This window comes from Agelaius tricolor, unplaced genomic scaffold (genome assembly GCF_023055355.1).
Source record: "Agelaius tricolor isolate 1412-34295 unplaced genomic scaffold, bAgeTri1.0.p SCAF_2, whole genome shotgun sequence".
Classification (NCBI taxonomy): Eukaryota; Metazoa; Chordata; class Aves; order Passeriformes; family Icteridae; genus Agelaius; species Agelaius tricolor.
In genome coordinates this window covers 58,817,080-58,838,587 of record NW_027269262.1, presented here as the reverse complement: position 1 = coordinate 58,838,587, position 21,508 = coordinate 58,817,080, and the positions used below count along the sequence as shown (strand labels likewise).

General features: G+C 40.3%; 1 protein-coding gene across 8 annotated transcripts in view; it reads right to left on the bottom strand.

Moving 5' to 3' along the window:
* The window catches only part of CHD7 (chromodomain helicase DNA binding protein 7), a 131,128-nt gene that overhangs the window by 73,064 nt on the left and 36,556 nt on the right, over positions 1-21,508 (bottom strand). For all 8 annotated transcript variants that reach the window (XM_071419975.1, XM_071420019.1, XM_071420026.1 and 5 more), the window contains one exon: positions 14,843-16,703. In XM_071419975.1, coding sequence (XP_071276076.1) covers positions 14,843-16,528 — 1,686 coding nt within the window. In that variant the 5' untranslated portion in view covers positions 16,529-16,703. The remainder of the gene's footprint in view (positions 1-14,842; positions 16,704-21,508) is intronic.

Here is a 21,508-nt window from a genome sequence, read left to right as displayed (position 1 = left end):
GAATTTTATCTTCAAACCTGAGAAAAGGGGCTGGCTACCCAAAAAGCTTTTATAACTACACTGGCCAAAATAGTCAGAAAAAACTCTGTAGTATTACCTGGTTTACAAGCCTTACATCACACACATCCTTAAGTCATCACAGCTATGAATGTGACTGCTCAGATACCCCAAAGAAAATCTCTGCAATTTCAAATGTCTGTTTTTATAAAATTTTTTCTTTGGCAAGTAATTGTCTTTGTATCATCACTACCATATGCAACAATGCTGTTTAAAATAGAAAGGGTTGCTTATTAAATAAAGATGTCACAGTTATCAGTGTTCTTTTGCAATAACTTTTCTATTCCTGGGTTTGGACAATTTTCCCCAAAGATTGCAGAAGTCATTTTTATTTTCAAGTATTCCAGACAACAGAGACTTGAGAAAAACAGAAGTTTGCAATTTATTAAATTACTGATCATCCATCATTTGTTCATTGACACAGTTACATCATTTCAGTATTAGGAATATACTTGTAAGGGTTAGTGCAGGAGGGAGCCAGTATCCAGTTGCTGGGCCTGTGTCTTAACCTGCCAACCAGAATTTTGCAACTAAAAAGACTCCTGAGAGAATTTCACCTCTTTCTAATACTGTGTTGGAAAACTTGTTCTTCCTCAAGAGCTTCCCACACACATCCCTAATACAAGAGATCCGAATCAATGAGGATAAATGAAGGTAGAACATATTCTTCCCTCAGAAAAAGAGGAACTTCTTCCATAGAAATTACCCCATAGTTCCCAGTCCAGAAGTCCATGGCCTGCTTTGAGAATTCTCCAGACTAGTTAATCAATAATCTAAAAACCTTTCTTCTATCCCCACCCATTGGGGAATTGAGTGGCTTATAGAACTGCTTTGTTTCAGGTTAAGCTTGATACAAACTGATGTAGAGACGCTTAGAAGAGACAGAAAGGAGCAAAAACTTCTGTTACACTACTAGTAAGTCTTACACAGTTGATCACTGAAAAAGCAAGACAACCTGCAGATGACACTTCAACTACTTACAACCCAAGTTTTCTTAGATATTTCTTTTCTGCCCCACAATGTTTTCTTTGCTTCACTTATGAATACAAGCATCTACCTCTTCAGCAGCTACAGCTCACAGGCCATATTTCTGAGTTAAAAGGAAAAGATGCTGATCAAGATTCAAGTAATCCTGTGTTTTTAACTTGCAAGAAATAAACTGGTGGTTTTCTAGCATTGAAGCAAGGTAGGCATTCTCACATGCACTGCTAGTATGCTTTTTATGTACCAGTCGCCACAGTTTCTGCATGAAACTTGGACAATCAAAAATTATCCAATTAGATATAGTCAGTAAAAACCCTTTAAATGCAGGAAGTCACATACTGAAGCCGCAGAGGTTATATTCTAGATCTATTAGAAGACAAAGTAACACAGAAGACACTCAAAGGCTTTTTTGAGAACTTGTAAATCCACAGGAGAAGTCAAGCTGACATTCAAGAAAGTGTGCAGGAGCACAAACAAGCAGTGCTAACTCAAAGTAGGGCTTCTGAGGCAGGCACCCTTCAGAGCAGAGCTCCAGGCAGACGTGGAGGATCTCACCCAGGATGGTGGGGGTGGAAGACAGAGGAGGTTTGTGGTCACCTCCATAACCCCAGGCGTGTTACTATCTGCATGGCTCCACCTTTTGAAATGGAAACAGTGATCGTGTATGTGTGACCCACCAACAAATTCCCACTGATTCAAGTTACACAAAGGTTATCTGATGGAAGAAGTTAACAAATATGGAGGGTACATATCACAGGCTAAAGCCATCTTTTTCTAGGTGGCTTACTAATACTGACCTGTCAAACTCAGGTAACTTTGGTTTCATGCTGACACTTCCCACTACAAATCTTACAATCCCCCAGAAAAGGCTCAGCTATGTCCAGATCCCTTCAAAGCAAAAGGCAAATATAACACATAACAAATATAACACTGGTCCTTTCACAGCCTTTCCAAAAAAGGTGGGACTATACAATCCATAACTTTCAGGTGAGGTGTGGATACACTATCAGGAGCCAACAGAGAACACCCTCCTGGAGAGATAATAAGATAATAGAATGGCTTGGGTCAGAAAAGACTTTAAAGGCAATCTAGTCCAATCCCTCTGCAATAAGCAGGGACATCTTCAACTCAATCAAGTTGTCTATCCAACCTGACATTGAACATTTCCAGGGATAGGTATCTACCACCTCTCTGGGGAACCTGTTACATTGCTTCATCACCCCTACCCTAAAAAAAAAAAAAAAATCTTTCTTATATCTAATCTAGACCAGTCCTCTTTCAGTTTAAAATCATTAACCCTTGTCCTATCACAAGACCTAAAAGGTCCATATCCATCTTACTTATAAGCCCCTCTTTAGGTACTGAAGAACTGCAATAACATCTCTACAGAGCCTTCTCTTCTCAGTGCTGAACAGCCCCAACTCTCTCAGCTTTTCCTCATGGGAGAGGAATTCCAGACCTCTGATAATCTTTGTGTTTTTCTCTGAACTCACTCCAAGAGATTTATGACTCCCCTGTGCTGCAGACCCCAGAGCTGGATGCTGCACTCCAGGTCGGGGCTCACAAGAGCAGAGCAGAACAACAGAATCCCCTCCCTTGACCTGCTGGCCTCACTGCTTTTGGTGCAGCCCAGGATACAGCTGGCTTTCTGTGGTGCCAGCACATTTTGGCAGGTCACACACAGTCCTTCATCCACCAGCACCTTCAAGTCCTTCTCAGCAGGGCTGCTCTCAATCTCCTGAGCCCCCAGTCTGTAATTGATGGAAGTGTAACAGCTTGCACTTGGACTTGCTGAACCTCATGAGGTTCACACAGACCCACTCCTCTGGCTTGTCCAGTTCTCTCGGGATGTATCCTGGACCTCAGGTATGTCAAGCTCCACACCCAGGCTGGTGTCATCCACAAACTTGGTGAGGGTGCACTTGATCTCCCTGTCAGAGTCACTGATGAAGACTCTGAGCAGTACTGGCCACAATGCACTTTCTGGGACAGGCGGTCTCTGCACTTTGCTTTACACTAAGATGCAACCACTGTCATTTCAGACACCAGCCTGAGCATATCCCATCAGAAGTGAGATTTAAGTTACACCATAGAATTCTGTTCTGTCAACTTTCCCTCTTCCCCCTTTTTTTTTCTGTTGCCAAGATCTGCATGCTTCTAATAGTGGACATATAATTCTCCTAATAAACTTCCCACATGCATATTGCTGCGTATCATGTAAACCTGCTCTCCTTAATCAACTTTCCCAGTCCACATAAAAGTAGTCTGCAAGGGACTTCAGAGGTATAACTGACGATGGTTTGGAAATATCAACTAAAAGAAATCTTAATAGATACAAATGTGACACAAAACCAGAAGTAATCAGCAGTAATCAACTCTATTTTTCTTTTGGGGTGGGAAGACAGTAGTTCTCCATATGGCCTTTTCATTGCACTATTTTACTAACTTCAATATGACAAAATGAGCTTGAAATCACAGACTTGATAAAAATCCATTGATGTTATATTTGCTACTAAGAGCCATTTATGTAAAGAGCCCAAGATACTTCTCAGACTCTATAGTCACAGGAACAAATGAAAATAGCCTTTGAATATGTTAGCTATGGCATGTCAAAGGTAGGCCTTTCCCCAGCTCCTCTAGTAACTGAACTAAACTGATAATTAAATACAATGTGTCATTAGAACTTGAGGGAAGATGGGGATGATGGAAAACAAAGCGCAAAATAAAAAACAAACAAAAAACTACAAACAAACCCTCCAAAACACACACACAAAATAAAAAAAACTCACCAAAAATCCCACACTTCATTTTCTGTGGACAAACACCTACTTCATTTACCAACTGAGGTAACTCTTAACTTAAGATTCCCCAACCAGTTTGATTAACATTGTTCTATGAAACACCTTATCTTTAGTGCAAATATCTTTAGTATCTTTGCTCCAGACATTCTTAACACAACCTATAGTAAAATGTAAAAATCCCTATAGGCAGATCTTAAATCAGACATGCCTACAGCAATACATCTAGATTTGGGTTTATATCATAATGTTATATTACAGTTGCAGAGCTGTGTCTAAAACAACACTTTTAACTTACCCCTGGCTGCCATAACAGTTTCTGAGTTACATTTTTAGGTGTTGCAGCAGGGAACTGCAGAAACTCACCACTGCTGCAGGGCACCTCAAACACACCCACCAGGACACTGAAATACTGACACCAAACAACCAACCTGTGTCAGTCAGCAAAAATTCTCCCAGTCCCAGTCTAATACCCTAGGTACAGCATTATTTGATTTTCAACAAGTTTTCCTGAAGTATTTCAAAGGAGGCCTGCAGAGAGAAACACAACCAAGCAGTATTCCAGTACTGCAGGCATGTGTCCCTATGCCCATCTGTGACAATGCTTGCCCCAGTAGACATCTGCAAGATCCCACTAACAAACAGACACAAATAACAACTGCAGTGCCCAAAGTTTTAGACCAGTTTTAATGACTCTGTATTTCATACACAGCTGTACAAGTAAACTGTGATGTCAACTTTTTAGGGTAAGGTGTTGCTTTAAATTCAAACACTCACTGCGTATTATAAGCCTCTCTCTATATTTAGCAACAATTGGCTGGTACAGAAAGATTTCTTCCAAAAATAAAATTAAGGACTTCATATCATCCAGCGCTCACATGTAAGGAAAATTACAGTATTATCACACTTATCAGCATCTTGCAGTGCCAAAAAAGATACCAAGTACCAGAATGCAAGTGGATAGAAGGCCATCTGGAGAGAAAGGAGACGTAAAAGCAGAGTGGAAAAAACAAGAGTTCATATTGACTACTAGACATTAGAAAGTTTGATATGAAACTTGTTATGAGTCCTCTCTCTTCCAGGAAAATTACATCCAAAAATCTGTGGAACTATTAACTTCTCAGTCACTGTAGTCATGTTATTTTGTTTGTGGGAGTTACATAGACATAACAGAACAGAATTTAACTAGCACAATTAACATGGACTATTTTTTTCTGATTCAACCAATTAAATTATTCATTCTGTTGTAAGAAAAGTCTACTGTAAGTTGGTGTATATTGGGAACTCGTGTATAACATGAAAATTTCCTCTACACAATAACAATAGATTGCATTTAAAAATATAAAAAATATATATTTTTTTAATATAAATATTAAAAAAAGTGGAAGTTGAAACCTAAATAAATGTTTGGCACTTCCTACAATGTTATAGCAATGGACCAATGGCACATTTGGTTTTGCATACTATAGAATAAGTGTTGCATTCATGAAGACAAATACTTGCAGTTTTCCAAAATGAAAAGGTTAATAATATGTCATAGAAACCTGCCAAGATTCAGAAATCATGACTTTAGAAAGTTAAGATTATGGACTTTCAGTACTTAAAGGGGGCTTATAAAAAAAGCAGAAGAGCAACTTTTTAGATAGGCAGATAGGGACCAGGCAAAGAGGAATTGTTTTAACTAAAAGAGAGGATTTAGATTAGATGTTAAGAAGAAATTCCTTCCTCAAGACAGTACAGAGATACTGAACAGGTTGCACAGAGAACTTGTGCATGCCCCACCCATAGAAACATTCAAGGCCAGGTTGGATGGGGACCTGAGGAACCTGATCCAGTGGGTGGCATCCACCCAGGGTTAACCCACTCCAGCATCCCTGCTTGTGGTGGGGTGGTTGGAACTAGATCCTCTTTAAGGTCACTTCCAATGCCAGTCATTCTATCAGCCTGCAATTTCTTAACATTTAATTTCTACAGCAGCAACCCATGCAATATGAACCCATTCCCAGAAGTTCTTAATAATTTGCTTGCTCAGCTTAACACAAGAGCTGCTCTCTCCTAAGCTTGGCTAACACAGTAAAATCACTGAGGAGGAGTGCAGGCAAGAGCTGCATCCCAATCCTTGGTACTGAGGAACAACAAAAGCAAAGGAACAAAGACTACTCCCAGCCCAACAGTGAAAAATCAGAGAGATCCACTTTTCTCTTCTACAGCTTGTATAACTGCACTACTCTCACATTAACCTCTACAACTACCAAATTCCTACACAAGAAGTGGGATTTTCTGCTTTTAAGACTGGTTGCCTCAGTCTTCTTGAGTCACACTCTAAAGCAAGAGTAATACTGGAAGGAGTGACAGAGAGCAAAGAGGTGGCACATTTTAGAGTAACAGATAGCTGAGTAAGAATTAAATTGGGGGTTTTATGAATTTTAGTTTTGAATAAATAACGAAATTTAAGGCCATCATCTCTATGTTCCTCTTCATAAACAGAGGCAACAGTATTGGCTACACCAATCTTGCCAGAAAGACAGAAAATTCTAACTAAGTAGGTAATGTAAAGTACAGTAAAATCAAAAAGAATCATTTATAAACTCTGGAAAGAGCAAACACACAGATCACTTAGTCATCCTATCTCTCAGTTCTGTTTCCTCACAAAAATGACTAAAAAAATTAATCTGAGTTTTATTCCTAACTTGCCATGCTTTTAAACAATTCTCTATGCTAAGAAAAAAAAAAATCCCATTCAGTGCTCAAAGAAGACAATTCACTAACTGGCACTGGAAGCATCCTCAATATTACACACATTGAATGAAATTGTGCCAAGCTCTTTGGTAGAAAGGGGATATTCTTTCACCTCTTCAATAACAAAACAGTTGCAAATACTTTAGTTGGAAAACAGCCCCACTTTTCTAAAAAGAAAACACTCCTAAAATCATATTAGTCATTAATATTTGTGTGGAGTAAGAGGGAAGTTGGTAGAAGCTGGAATGTGGCCTGTTTGTCACTAATTCAATGAAGACAAAGCTTTCTAAGACTTCTAATGGAAGTTTTAATTTATCAAAATATGACGGAGGACTCAAGGGCTGGTTACTGAGGTCAGGTACTATTAAAAAACAAGCTGTGTAGAGGTATTAAAGGGCTTGAAAGCTCACTGCCAGAGAAGAGGCAGTCCCCATTCTGCCCCAGCAAGCATTCCCACTCCTACAGCACCAACTTGGGTGATCCTGTGGTCACACAATGGAGAGCTGCCAGGAACATGACCTGGCCAGATAAGCCCGTTCACCAAATGATTGGGCAGGTGCAAGGAAGAAGCAAAGGTTCTGTATCCCAGACCACAGCCACCTTCATCTGCACATTTTTTGGTTGTTTTTTTTTCTAAAGCAGATTAGATATTGGGAGTTACTGAGCTCACACAGCTATCGACGCTGGGAAGCTGTCAGTGGGCTACAGGCCCACAGCAGGGTGACACAGAGGTACACCCTGAAGCAGTGGGAAGAGCAGTAACAGGCACCACTGTACCAAATGGCTGCCTCTGGCAAGGGCTCAAGAGGCAGGTGACTCAAGCAGAGAGAGGTGGAGTGACTCCCTAAACTCCTCTGTCCCCATTTTAACACAGACATTGGCCATTTCCTCTCCGTTCCTGCTGTTCAGCACTGCTCTGTCAGATGGGCTCAGCCTTTCCCTGCCCCTTCCCTGATCATTGCTTCCTGCCCACACTTCCTACTCTGCTCCTATCAGCTTCCAGGAAGCAGCTTCACCATCTTTAAACCACACTGGCAAATTTGAGAATATTTAAAAAGAATAGATGTACAAATAAATGCTTTAACCACTCACAGGTGTCAAACCTTGCTCTTTAGCTACCACACTTTACGGCTCTTTTGAGAAGTCTATAAATATTTACAGATAGCATCTCAAAAAAACCAAATAAGTGTTTTGTTTGGGTTTTTCCCCCCAAATCCAGACTACATTGTCACCAGTAAAACACATGTATCATCATACAGTTAAAAAGAATTGAAATCTGAAAACTCAAAAGTGAAAAGCACTGGCTTAGTAAACTAAGAGAGAAAACAACTTGTACAGACAAAAGTTACAAATTACACTTCAAAGTGATGGCGTCCCATCATAGTGGGAATTGACACTCCACAGTGTCAATTTACTCCACAGAGGATATAAGAACACTTATAAAAGTTTGTGACACTTTCATTCAAGATACAAGCAAGGACAAGATAGCTTAAAATAAATGGATGCCTCAAATTCCATGAGAAAAAGCAGGACAGAATCCCAGGACAAGGATCCACAGTAAAAGGACAGGAAATTATTTCTTCACCTGCAACTTGTTCTTTATTAAGACTGCCACTGTATTTAATGAAATTAAAAAAAAATCAAGCATTTTCCTTTTATTTGCCCTGATTTTCAGTCCTTGTGTCTGTAGGTCAATGATGACACAGACATGAGGGTTTTCATTAGACTATCAGCTTTCAATCATGAAAAAAAGTTTTTCTGAAACAACAGATTTAAATTTGTTCAAATAAATATAAAGTAGGACAACATCTTCAACCATGGGAAAGTAAGATAGCTGTCAAGTCCCACTGGAAGTGACCATCAGCAGCAGGTAGGAACACAATACTGCAGTACTAAACAAGCAGCATAAATTAAAAAAATTTCTAGTTGGGTGATTCCTCAGAAAATGCTAATGATTTCAGGAAACAATACATTCAGGTCATCTACATCTCACAGAAACCTTCAAAATACCCATGCTGAAGAACAAGTTGGATAACTCTTAAACCTACAAATCACTATGCTGATTCAGACTTATGTTTTCATGGTAATGCTACAAACTGGCTTTACCCAAAACTTCAGAGCAGACAATTTAATGGCACAAATTATTTTCATCACAGTCAAATCATGGCACCTGAGGGAAGAAGTATTCTTGAAGTAGCTTGTGCCTCCTCAACAGTAAAAAAGACCAAAAAGTTCATAGTAAAACCACCTCAAAACTACAAATCTTTGGCCCAAAGGCCTATTCACTGAAAAATCACTGCAAGCACTTTATTTACAAAAGCACACATAGCCTTTCAAAAGTGAGGAAGAAATAAGCCTTTGGATATGTTAGTATTAACTGTTAGACTGGAACACAACTGCAAAGTTTTAGAATATGATCTTTCATTGGACACAGTACTTCATAATATTATGAACTTTGAGAGACCTGCATGGAAACTCACAGATGGATCAAGTTATCAGTGTAACAAAATTCTACTCCACAGGGGTGAAATAACTTCAGCACTTCTGACTAAAGGTAGATTTTACGGTCTGTTTTTCTTTTAGTTGGAAAATTTTAGTTAATTACATTGCTTACATTGCTCAAATACAAGAATTCTTCAGAGCCCCAACAAAATACAGCAGAAGCGTGTAAACTTTTAAGAAAAAAATACTGCTATCAACCTTTACCTTAATACGAATACTATGGATTTTCTTCCCTCCTTCTCTCCCACTACTATCCACAACCTCTTATTTTGCCTACATTTTCTCCATATATATTATATAAATACACACACACTCATGCTTATCTATACCTAAAATTGATACACAATTGTAGCTAATAGAAGTTCAGTATTAGTGGGTTCTTAATTCCATTTAGTCTGGCAGTTTCAAAAATCTTGCCAACATACACTGTTTAGCTGGCCTGTGAATACTTGAAAAAGGAAACTAGAATTTCTAGGGCCAGACAGCCACGAGACTTTGCTGAACACACAGCATACACAGTACCCCAAAAGACCAGCTAGCAGTCATGTGAAATAGCCTCTGCATCAAAACAAAAAGTACCCAATAGTGTTTCTAGGTTTTTTTTTAAATAAATTCAATTTGTTTTACTTATCAACAGGAAAATAGTCCAAAAGTTAAATACTCAAGGGATTAAAAAGCCAGCAGCTCTCTCTGGAGATGTGGGAAATTGCTTATGAATATTATTTATGGGAATAATCCTAACTATTCAAGTGGCATCAGTTGCTACTACATAAAGTTACAGGAAACACTGAAAGATAATTCATGTGAAGACAGTAAGGAGTCTAACACTTCTTATTAGGCATTAAAACAAAAACCCAGGAGAGAATAAACTTCATTTTAGTGTGCCAGCAGAAACTGAATTAACCTGTACTTTCTGCCAGGTTAGAATATTGCATCAAACCAATACAGCTGATTATAGTTTTCATTAACATCCCTTTCCATTCACGAACATCCAAGTATAAATTAAACTGAGGCAGCAATACAGAGTTTGAAATTGCAGGAAGGGCCTGTGAAAGGGGTGACCCAGCTGGTGACTCAGCAGGACTTTCCCTGCCTCCTCCCCTGCAAGGGAGGGCAGGAAATTTCAAAAGAATGTGTTCATACCAAACACAGCTATGAGTTATGATTTAAAGAAAAGTCACATGCCCACAGATAATAAGGCCAGAAGAACAAACCTGGCAGTGAACCGGTAACACACACACAAAATTAGTTCCTTCTCCACCAGAACCTGGACACTGCAACCCAGAATCCTTCAACACTGTTTGTGCCCATTGTGGAGCTCTCCCATTTAGTCAGGCATGGAGGCTATACCATACTTGTTTGTCATTTAAATACTCCTGTGTTTGACTATAAATAATGTAGATTGCATTTGTGGAACATGATTAATGAACACGACTCGAAACTTCAGCCCACACAGTAGCTGTGGGTAAATAAGTTGTGTGTAACAACACACCCAGGACAGCCTATTCTTGGCAAAGATAACTCCTACACTTCCTCTATCACCAATAAAATGCTCTGAAAATAACGATATGTAAGAACAACTGCATAGCATTAGGCCTCCAAAGGCCTGTCTAACCTGATATCACCTCTGATAAAGTGTGTGGAAGAGGACAAGAACCAGACATGCATACAGGAGATGCAACCCAGTAACAAATTCTCAGTCACTTATGTATGGCACAGATATGCTGAGCCAAATGTGGTGCCTTTATGTTTATCAAATGATGATGCATTTTTCAGTGAAACATCTCAGAGATCAGCATCTTAATGTTCAGTTCTGAACTCATCACTGGACAACTTGCTGAATACCTAAAAAGAATTCAAGGAGACAAAAACAGGTGAAAAACAACCCTGCACATTCATCCTCTTCATGCACCTGTATCACTGACAATTCACAGGCTTTCACCATCTCTCTTCTTCCTTCCCCCACTAAAACACCCCCCAGCCTGCCTCCTGCCAGCTTTTTCAAGTGCTGCTGTATTTTCTGAGGTCTGAGGAAGGAACGCAGAACTTCACAGCATTTGCCTCACCAGCACACCATACATACAGGTAATGATCTTTGTTTTGTTCTCTAGTACTTTCACTACAATTCCTGCTGATTTATTTCTTTAACTGTTATAGCTCATTTTCAGACAGCCATCTAACATGGAGACCTGCTCCTAAAAAGATGGTTTTGCCTGCCATTTCACTGATCAAGCACCACAGAACCATAAAATCATTTAGGCTGGAAATGACCGCTAAGATCAAGAAGTCCGACTGTAAACCCAGCAGTGTCAGGTCCACCACTAAAGCATGTCCTTAAGCATGTCCACATGGGTAGCATGGGTAGACACCACATCTATACATCTTCTAAATACCTTCACAAATGGCAACTTTATACCTTCCCTGGGCAGCCTGTTTCAATGCTTGATAACCCCTTCTGTGATGAAAATTTTCCTAACATCCAATCTAAACCTCCCCGGCCATGTCTTGACTCACACAACTTAGTGGCCAAGTAATTGACTCTTCTATTGTATTTCTAATTATTTTATTTCATTCTTGTTAGGTTCTTCACCACATCAGCATTTAGTACTCTGCTTTGGGTACATCAACAGCATCAGCAAATTTTGCCATCTGACTTTTCACTCTTCTCCAGATCATTTATGAGTATTTTGGAGAACACAAGCTCACAAGCCTCAACTGTGAAAACAGGCAATGATTTGCTCCCTGATTTGCTCCTTGGTGGATTGCTCTGCCACAGCAGAACCAGCCCTTCCCACCTCATGGCCACCAGGCTCTTCCAAAAACTTTTAAGGAAAAGTGTTTCAAAGGAGTGCCTGACAAACCAAGCACACTGAGTGAACATCCCAACACTGCAGTGGTTCTTATGGGTCTATCACACTCCACTGCATCCAGCAGCTCACAGCTAACATGGTCCTAAATAACCATGTCTAGTTTTCAGCTATTAATTGAAACCAGATGAATTGTCAATCACCAGCTTCATCTCACAGCCAAAATAATTTGCAGTTTTCCACACAAAAAAAAGAAATAACAAGCCTTGGAATCAACACAGCAATTTTTTTCAACTTAAAAGCAAAAGAACTTCACTTTCCTTCCAACATATCTAACAACAAAACAATAATTTGGTTAACCACAAGTATTACAGCCTTCCCATGATAAGGCTAGCTTCAAATCACTGAAAAATAATTACTAAGATGACTTCTGTTGATTTTAAAGTACATAGTGATTTCCATTTTCACTGACTATATTAATCTTGTTGATTCATTTTATACAAATAAAAACAAACCAGTCATTTAAATAACTGCTCTTCGTGAACAGTTTTCTGCCTACTGACATGAAAGGAAAACCAAGACACAGGAGAGCTATCAACTCTGTATTCAGGCTTAAGAGCAGGGGTTTCACACATCTGCATTTTTTCCCCAGGGGCTGGGGAGGGGTTAAGTTTTCGTTGATTTGAACAGTACTCATTTCATCCAAACAGTTTTCAAGGGGGAAACGCCTGCCTGTTAAAGAGTTTCATTACTACAGTCAGGGCTCAAACTAATTACTTAATGGGAAGGTACATGAACATTAACTTTTACCAGATAAAAACTTAACAGAAATAAGCTAAGAGAGAAGTTACTTGGCTTGCTACAACTGTCTGAATTACTGATTTTAATCAAGTAACTGGAGTTATCATGTGGTTTTCCTCTAATTATTTTGTTTCAGCACTTACCTTTCTTCAAGCTATTCATTTGCAGTTCAGCACTCTGTAATAGGTTGCTTAGCTTATTTAAGGGTTGAGCTGTCTGTGTTTAACCTCTTCACTGATTAAAGGGAAAAAAATGTCCCAAGAACATTTAACAAGCTTGTACATTTTTCAAGTAAACTTTCTTCTCCCAAACCACCTTTTAATGCCAAATATAGGCTTACTGGATGGGCAGATGAAAACAAGGAATTAATGCTGGTGAAGAATACCACTGCTTTAGGGTACAGTCCACCTCAAGTATTTCCTCCCACATCTCCACCATCATGGGTTATGAAAGATCCTAGTGACACTGGTTTTTGTTCCTTTACTGCCTTAGAAGTCTTATGTTATTACTTCTATAATTTTCTTTCAAGTTTTTTCTACTAGATGCTTCAGTTCTCATCTTTATAGTAAAAAACGTGTCTTATACTTCTTTTTCTCATTCCTACCCTTTCTGAACTGATTTCTCTGTGCTGTCATTACCACCTTCCCAAATACTCATTCATTTTTTTCACTTTTTCCCTATAGTCTTGAGCTCTCTCCTTTTCATCCTGCTTACCCATACAGTTGGTAACAGGAGGCACTGGCAAGAGCTGCTGTCTCAGACAGGAACACACAACTCCACGTGCATGCAAGAACTGTAATTTAAGTTCTCCAAACAAAGTCTGTGTGTGGAAATGCAGAGAGAGGAAGAGACATCTAAAATTTCAAGCCAACTTTGAGGTAGGCAGGGAAGAGAAAGACGGTCTTGAAGATATATTTTGACTCTTCAAGAGAGCCTCCTCCTCCCTCAAGAGAAAGACAGTGCACTTTTCTCCTTGCCCAGCTTAGTCCCCCCCTCCTCCTCTCTTCCACGGGGAATGTGGAAGCCTGTCCCAGCTGCCGAGCTGCTCCATCCAGCATTCCTTGTCAGCTGCCTGTCCGCAGAGCGTGCGTCTGAGTGCCAGCGCCGGCTCACGCTGTGCGGAGCAGCGAGCAGGAGCAGCCGGCAGGCAGCAGCGGAGGGGACGGCCCAGCAGCTGCTCTGCGCACAGGCCCGGGACACTGCCCAGGACAGCTGGCTTTATCATTTATTAAGCGTATTGTAGCATCGTGTCCTTACGACTGCATTCCAACAATTGTCTCCAAATATTTATGGGCAGAGCTACTTGGCATTAACTACTGACTGATCGGAAAAAAAAAATAAAATTAGTAAATCTTTAATATCTTGACCGCTAATTCATCTGGTACCAAAACCTCCTGAATTCTGACTGAGTCAAAGGCAAGCAATGGCAAATGTGAAGATTCCAAAAAGCACTTTTTCGGCTGAAGCTTAACATACTAGCATGTAGCCAAACCTGTTAAGCTACAGAGGATCAAGATGTTTTCCCATTTTTAGCTTTTAATTGAAAAATGACATGGAAGCAATACATAGCCATCGAAACCTGGCAGATCAAAGCACTGATTCACACTGTTGTCTTCTCCTCGTATAAACTGTTTCCCCATCACTACTTGGTTTCATTACTTAGTGCTAAAGAAGTTCACGCCAGAAATTTTTTTCACATGTAACAATTTAAGCCTTAATTTAAAACCACAGAACATTCCCTTAGGATTTAAAAAAAATATCTTGGTTTGGCCAAAACAAACATTATAGCACACACTTCTTCCTCCAAGCTGCAAATACAAAAATTGAATAATTAAATGACACTTCTCACACGTGCTTTCCATCTTCTCCCCAAAGGAACCAACATGAAAAAAATAGTACGTATTCTGCTTGTCCTGCTGTCGTATCACATTATGGTCTATCCATAATGTTATCCTATAACAATTACCATAAGGATGTTAGAAAGATACCTGAACATCATTTTACCTTCAGCCTCTGTACAGCAAGAAAGCCACACAACCAATAACAAACAGGGGAGATGAACAGGGACAACAGTTTTGAAACCATAGTTCTTGTGTATCCTGAAAGGCATTTACAGTCATTTAAAACATTTTCAACTAATTGGAAGTAGCTTACCTGAAGGACAGGCACTTTTTGTGGTGTGTTTTGTGGTGACTGGTGAAGCTGTGCCCAAGGCTGATGATGAGGATGTGGGGGTGGTGAAGACTGGTGATGTATCCCTGGATGAGGCTGCATGGGAGGACAGGTTGGCATTTGCTGTTGAAAAGACTGCTGTTGACTAGGAAGCTGCTGGCCAGATATTAGTCGCTCTTGTATTGCTTGTGGATCTGCAAGGCCAACACCTGGACAACCATTTGGTCTCATGTGCCCACCCATCTCCCGTGGTGTCGAAGACATACCCATAAATGGACGATTCTGCTGCATGTTTCTGGGGCCCATATTCCTTTGTCCAATTCCCATGGCACCAGGGGGCTGGTGTGACGGCTGAGGATGGGGTATATTTGGGTAACTGCCAACTTCCATTGGTATTCCAGCACTACTGGGTCTAACCTGTGGAGGAGGTGTACCTGCTGGATTACTCATTGCTTTCATAGGTGACATGGGAGGTGGAGAGGCATAAGTTCCCTGAGGCTGTGAAGGGTGCATAGTTTGCGTGTTCATTTGGTTAAGTGAGCCACTAGGGTGGATGGGCTGCTGGTGCATTAGTCCTTGACCACTGTTTGATGGAAATCCGACAGCATTTGGGTATCTTGGTACAGATTGATTCATTGGAGTGTTATTTGTAAGGCCTAAATTCTGATTCATCCCTGTATTATTAACTAATCCCTGATTAAGGTTACTGTAAGGATATCGAGAATACTGCCCTGAGTTGTTTATAGTAGGTGAGGGTACCGTCTGGCTCCGAGAACTAAAATTAAGTGTTTGCGGCCTAACAGCACCCTGCTGGGGAGGATTAGGGGAGAATCTGGGACTGTGGGCTACTGATTCCCCATGGAGAGCAGTAGGGGGATGGTGGTGAAATTGCTGGACTGAGTGTCGCAAAGAAGGTGCCATACTGGGATTCTGCTGGGGCACATGAGACAAGTGGCCAGGTCCTGAGGTGGCAATGAAAGGGTTTCCCTGATTGAGGCCTTCTTGGCCTTGAGAAAACTGGTTCATCCTCTGCTGCTGCGGCTGACTGTGCTGCTGCATTGAAAAATCACCACGAGCCATGTAGTTTCCCATCTGCTGCATGTGCTGAGGATGGCCCTGCCCAGGGGGTCCGGAGGGTGCCTGTGGCGGCTGCGTGGGTTGCGGCTGCTGCTGCTGCTGTTGCTGCTGGTACGGTGCTCTTATCTGGTCTGGCACTTGAACTGCCCGTGGTCCCCACATGGAGCCACTGTCTACGAAGGGCTGGCCGTGTCTTTCGTTCTGCATGCCGGGGTAGACTCCCATCTGACCACCGGCACCGCTGCTGTGAGGAACCTGAGGAACTGGAGGGTTGTGATACTGCGAATGAGGAGACGCTATACCATTCCCAGGGGCATTGCTTATCATCCTGTTCGGCTGATCCATCAGGTGCATTTTCTGCTGTTCGTATTGATTATAGTGATCAAAATGGGTCAACTTGGCTTGGTTTTGATTTGCAGGAGGATGATGAAGAGATGACTGTAAAGTGGGAAATCCTTGATCCATGGGCATTTGCTGACCCATAGGATTCACTGTATTTTCAGGATATCCACATTCTCCGAGACCTTCCAACCCTTCACTGAAAATATTCCCATCTTCTCCAAACAGACTCATCATTCCTGGATCTGCCATCTTTTTTCAGCACGCAGCTCCTTGGAGCTACAACCAGAATGTTAGTCTGTGCTTCACCTCGGTGAGGTGTTTTGTCCTCAAAGCCTTTAATCCTCAACTAATCTCCTTCATGTCATTCCATATTTCCTTAATTCTTTTGGACCACGCAGTGTCAGGCAAAGTCTGGTTACTGCTCCTAGAAAAAGCAGGGGAAGGGGGAGAAATAGAAGAAGATATTAAAATAAGTAGCATCAGGCAACATAAAGAATACATACTTGACTGTTTTTTAAATGCTAGCTACTTTCAGCCCCCTGAAATACATCTTAAAAATCTATTTCACATTACGAAGGATTCATTAGCTTTATCCAAAGCTTTATTATGATAGAGAGTTAGGAAGCAAGCAAAACACTAGTCTTAACCTTAAATTAATCCATTCACTGCACTTCCTAGTGCTCCTTTCTTGGGTGGAACAGAACAAAAGAACACAACACGCAGCAGCAGCAGCTGCCACAGCAGGTAGGCAGATGTATGAATATAGCTGAGCAGCCCATCTGCTGAACTAAAGCCCTGAAAACGCTCTAGTTACCAACAGCATGTCCTTAACCTTATTCCCCTGAGCTGCGTAATCAGATGAGCAAGCAGAAGTGCCAGGTCCTACGATGAACTAAAGTTAGTTATATGCACAACAGATTTTTCAAATGCATATAGAGATGACCCACTAAATACAGACCAAACTCCAAGACTTAGCCTTTAGGAAGGGATTTTTTTTTAAATTTTTTTTTAAACATGCATTTTAGCCTAATTTAATGAATTTGTACACTAAAAGACACAATATTTCTCCCCCTTTCTGCAAAGCTATATGCTTAATTTGTGTAAGAAAATCAAATTTACAAGCTTCATCATATGATAGGGTGGATTTCTCAATCCTTCTCCTAATTTCCTTTATGATGGTAACACAATAGTATCAATGAAGTTCATTACTCATCTTCAGGTTATCATGCTAGTACTGCAACTACAGCACTTTGCAAGACCACACTGAAGTTCTGTTGTCTCCAGAACTTGAATACCCACTCAAGAGAACGAGTAATGGCAAAATGACTTAACAAAAAGCTAACTCAACAAGGTACACATTTGGACTTGGGGAATAAAAAGCAAAAAGCAACAACACAGTAACAACAGATTCAGAAATATTCTCATTCAGGTTTTCCACAGGGAAGACTGATCTATTCCGAAATGTGTCCCCTATCCTCTTCCCACAAGAACTCCAAAGATTTGTTTGGATCCATTTTTTATGAGCAAAGGTAGTCTAATGCTGTCTTTTTCTTCTTAAAAATCAAAATTTTAAACACTGTGTCTTACATGCAAAATAAACTTTAAGATAGTCAAGGGAGCCCATACACTTAGCAAATAAAACTGTTTTTGTATCTTGGTTGTAATTCAGTGGTGACTCTGCTTGCAGATACCAACTGCCCTTAACCAGCAACCAAAGTAAAGAAGATTTAAAAGTTTATGCTTTCACATCTTGCATCTTTTGTGGAGGAGAGATGCTTTCAGTCACTTTGGACACAAAATACCAGGCCAGACTGTTTGACTGAAGGCGATTTGTCCCAAACAAGTTTTAGGGAGAAAAATATCAGCACATTTATTACCCTTCTTGTAGCCACTGTCAAGAGGACCTTCTACAGCATGAAGCAGAGGGCAAGAGGAAAGGCACAAGCATTTATCACTCCTCTTAAAATAGCATTTGAATGTCACCTTTAAAACCACACACTTAAATCTCTTTAGTGCTCGGCTGGGATATTAACACTTCCTAAATCACTTGGAGGTAAACTCCTATGAGCCATCTTCATATCTGTAATATCTATTTGGTTTTATTTCATTTTAATTATTAGGCAGAAGCCATCTGTAATATTTACCACCTCATTCAGTTTATTAGAGCACACCATAAGGAAGTTTCAACAAGGTGAGAAGGAATCCCCTTCACCAAAAGAAGCTTTTGCTATTGGAGCAGTCTTGCTAAGACTGCTCCAGAGCAGAGACTGCAGTCATGATGAAGATCCCTGATGGCTCAAGGACATCTGGCACTGCGACTACTGATGCTCACTGCCACCAGGAGCTGTTAAAGCTGGACTTCAGTGTGTACTGATAGTCTCCAACAGAACAGTGTCTTTGCCTGGAAACACTAAAAAGCAGAGCACACAGATACTGTTACCTCCCAAGCACTGATGTAATCTGGGCAATATCAAACTGGAGCCGAGTAAGTCTCACCCATCCATTAGAAACAGCCACACAGTTAAGAACATGTAAGAATTTCCACTCATTTTATTATATAAATCATGCCTGCTAAAAGAACCATTTTTTAAGACAAGAAGGCTCTACTCTCCTGAAGCACTAATGAAACTTCATAACAACTTAACAGAGCATTGCCAGAAACAAGGTTACATGCATCAAGCAGGCATTTGAACCTGCTTTGTTTCCTGTTTTTCAGCTGACAAGTGTCCAATAAAATTCAGGTACATCAGCCACCTATAACTGTCAACATCACTCAGTAGTTTGGATCTGCTAATATACCCAGAGAACCAAATTAAAATAGGGTAAGGGTTTTGCTTTACTTAACAGACTTTGCTCAACTCACACCATTCCAATTTGCAGGTTTGGGCCAAGTACTGTCCCTCACAACACAGGAGATGTGCTAGAGAACCTAGCACTCGCCTGCTTCCTGAGCATACACCCTTTCAAAAGAAAAGTAACCTTTATGATGCAGCTTGTAAACAAACAAATCCATCATCTAAATTAAGAGCAAAAACGCTGCTTGCCATGACGTGATTTTAGATCTGCATTTTTATCTGAGGCATGAATCAACTTCATGTTTGAGCTCTGGATGCTGAAGTTACTATGTCTGAAACACAGCCTAAGTCCACAGTAAAGAACTCCCAGATTTTAGGAGTATTTCTTCAGATTTAAGTCCAGCCTCAAATTTAAGGACCACAGTCCTTAACAGTCAGTTGTGCTCTCGCCAAACCTTACTCTACTTTCTCCAATAAAAGTCACACCTCTGATGTGATATATGGCTAACAGCAGCTGTTGAAGCATGAAAGACAGTAGCAGCTACAGCCTGATCAAAATAAATTAACCAATGTTTTGATAAGGAAATAGTCAATACTGGAATTACCTACTAACCTCTCAACCTTCCATTTTAACAGAGTAGACATTTAGGTAGTTAAGCAAGTCACAAGAGTCACAGCCTTATTTTAAGTTGCAACTATGTCTGCTTCTTTCAAAACAAAAGGAAGCCAACACATAAATAAAAGCAGAACCTGCATCAAACAATAATTCTAGTTAAAATACTCCTTCAGCACCACTGTTCATTTCGCCATAAAGGCAGACATACTAACAGCAAGACTAATGGTGATAAACTCAGCTTATATTCTTTTTTTATTTTATTAAATAGTTTAAAATAAGGGATGGCACATCTTCTTTACATTCCTGCAATTTAAAATCAACAAACACAGAAGCAGTGTTTGCTGGGTACGAAGTGAAGAGTATCTGAACCCTAAGAAAGGTGGATAGCTGAAACAAAGTATGAATGTATGAAAAGACAGTGATTATTTTTTATTACCATCTTAAACTATACAGGTTCTGCTATAAAATTCTATCACTTTTCTGTTCCTGAACATGAAAGATGGCTCCAAGAAGACTGACCTAAAGAGTCAATGAATAAATTTCGTTAAGGCTGCCTAGGCAGCCTTTTTCTGTTCAAAGCAGTGGTGTGATCCCAACCACCAGGACATAGTCAATTGCTTAACAACCCTGTTGTCTCAACAGACAAAGCTTACATTTACTCCAGTTTGCAACATTCCAGTCCTAAACAGCTAAATCTCAAATTTAAGTAGTAGTTAACCATTGTCCAGCTTAATATTCCAAAGCTGCATGCACTCAGTTGTCTTCAGCAGCTTCCCACTTTTGTAAGTAGAACTAAACTGGCTGCTGCATACACACAAATTATCTAGGGCTGCAGACACTAAAATCCTGAACTTCATTAGTTTTGCTCCCAAAGCAGCAGATCCAGGCAGTCAAGACCAGGAAGCAGCAAGGGCAGCACACAGATGCCCATGCCCTCCACAATATCCTCACATTCTGCCGTTCAAAAGAACACTTTGTAAATCAACAGGTTCCTTGATTCAGCTATCAACCCTTCTACAGAAGAAATTCAGCAGCATTTGGCCATGCAGCAAATAAACTGAATAAACAGAAGGTGAGAAGGCAACTAATACTGACTGCTCCAAGCTTGAAATGACATGTGTCATGCAGAGTTGTATTTTTACAGCTATTAGTGGATACCTCTGACAAAACTCTGAAGTACTTGACAGACACAAACAAACCAGCTACTCACATAATAGAAGTATGCCCTTACATACAATGCAATAAACACCACAAATACTGTGCTATTTTTGAAGAACTAGGCTAAAAAGACCTCTCATGCTAAAAACAACACCGTGGCAAAGGTCATTTTGAGACCAGAGCCTCAAAATGTAGGATTAAACATTAGGCTACTAAATCTGCATTTAAACATTGCACATTTAAACTGCTTTTCAAGACTGCTAAGCTCCTGCTGGCTGTTAGGGGTAGTAATTTAAGCATTTGCCACATGGAAGGACATGACATAAATGACAGCAATGAAAGTCACATTCTTATTTTACTCACAAAGTTGAAGGAAAACATTCACCAAAAACCTCATAAACACATGTAACACCATGACAACACAGAAAAAGTCACGACAAGACATTCAAATTGAGCAAGACGGCTGGTGAGGCTTCTACATTTCACCTCATTCACCTACTGAGCACACAGCACTGCTGATGCCAGGACAGTTATGCAAGTGCCTGACCATGTCTGTGGGAAGCATGCCTTGTCTCCTCTGTGCTTAATGCTTACTTTTCATTGCTGTCACAGATGCCACGCATGGTACGCTCCTCCTGCATGTAGATTAGCCAAAATATA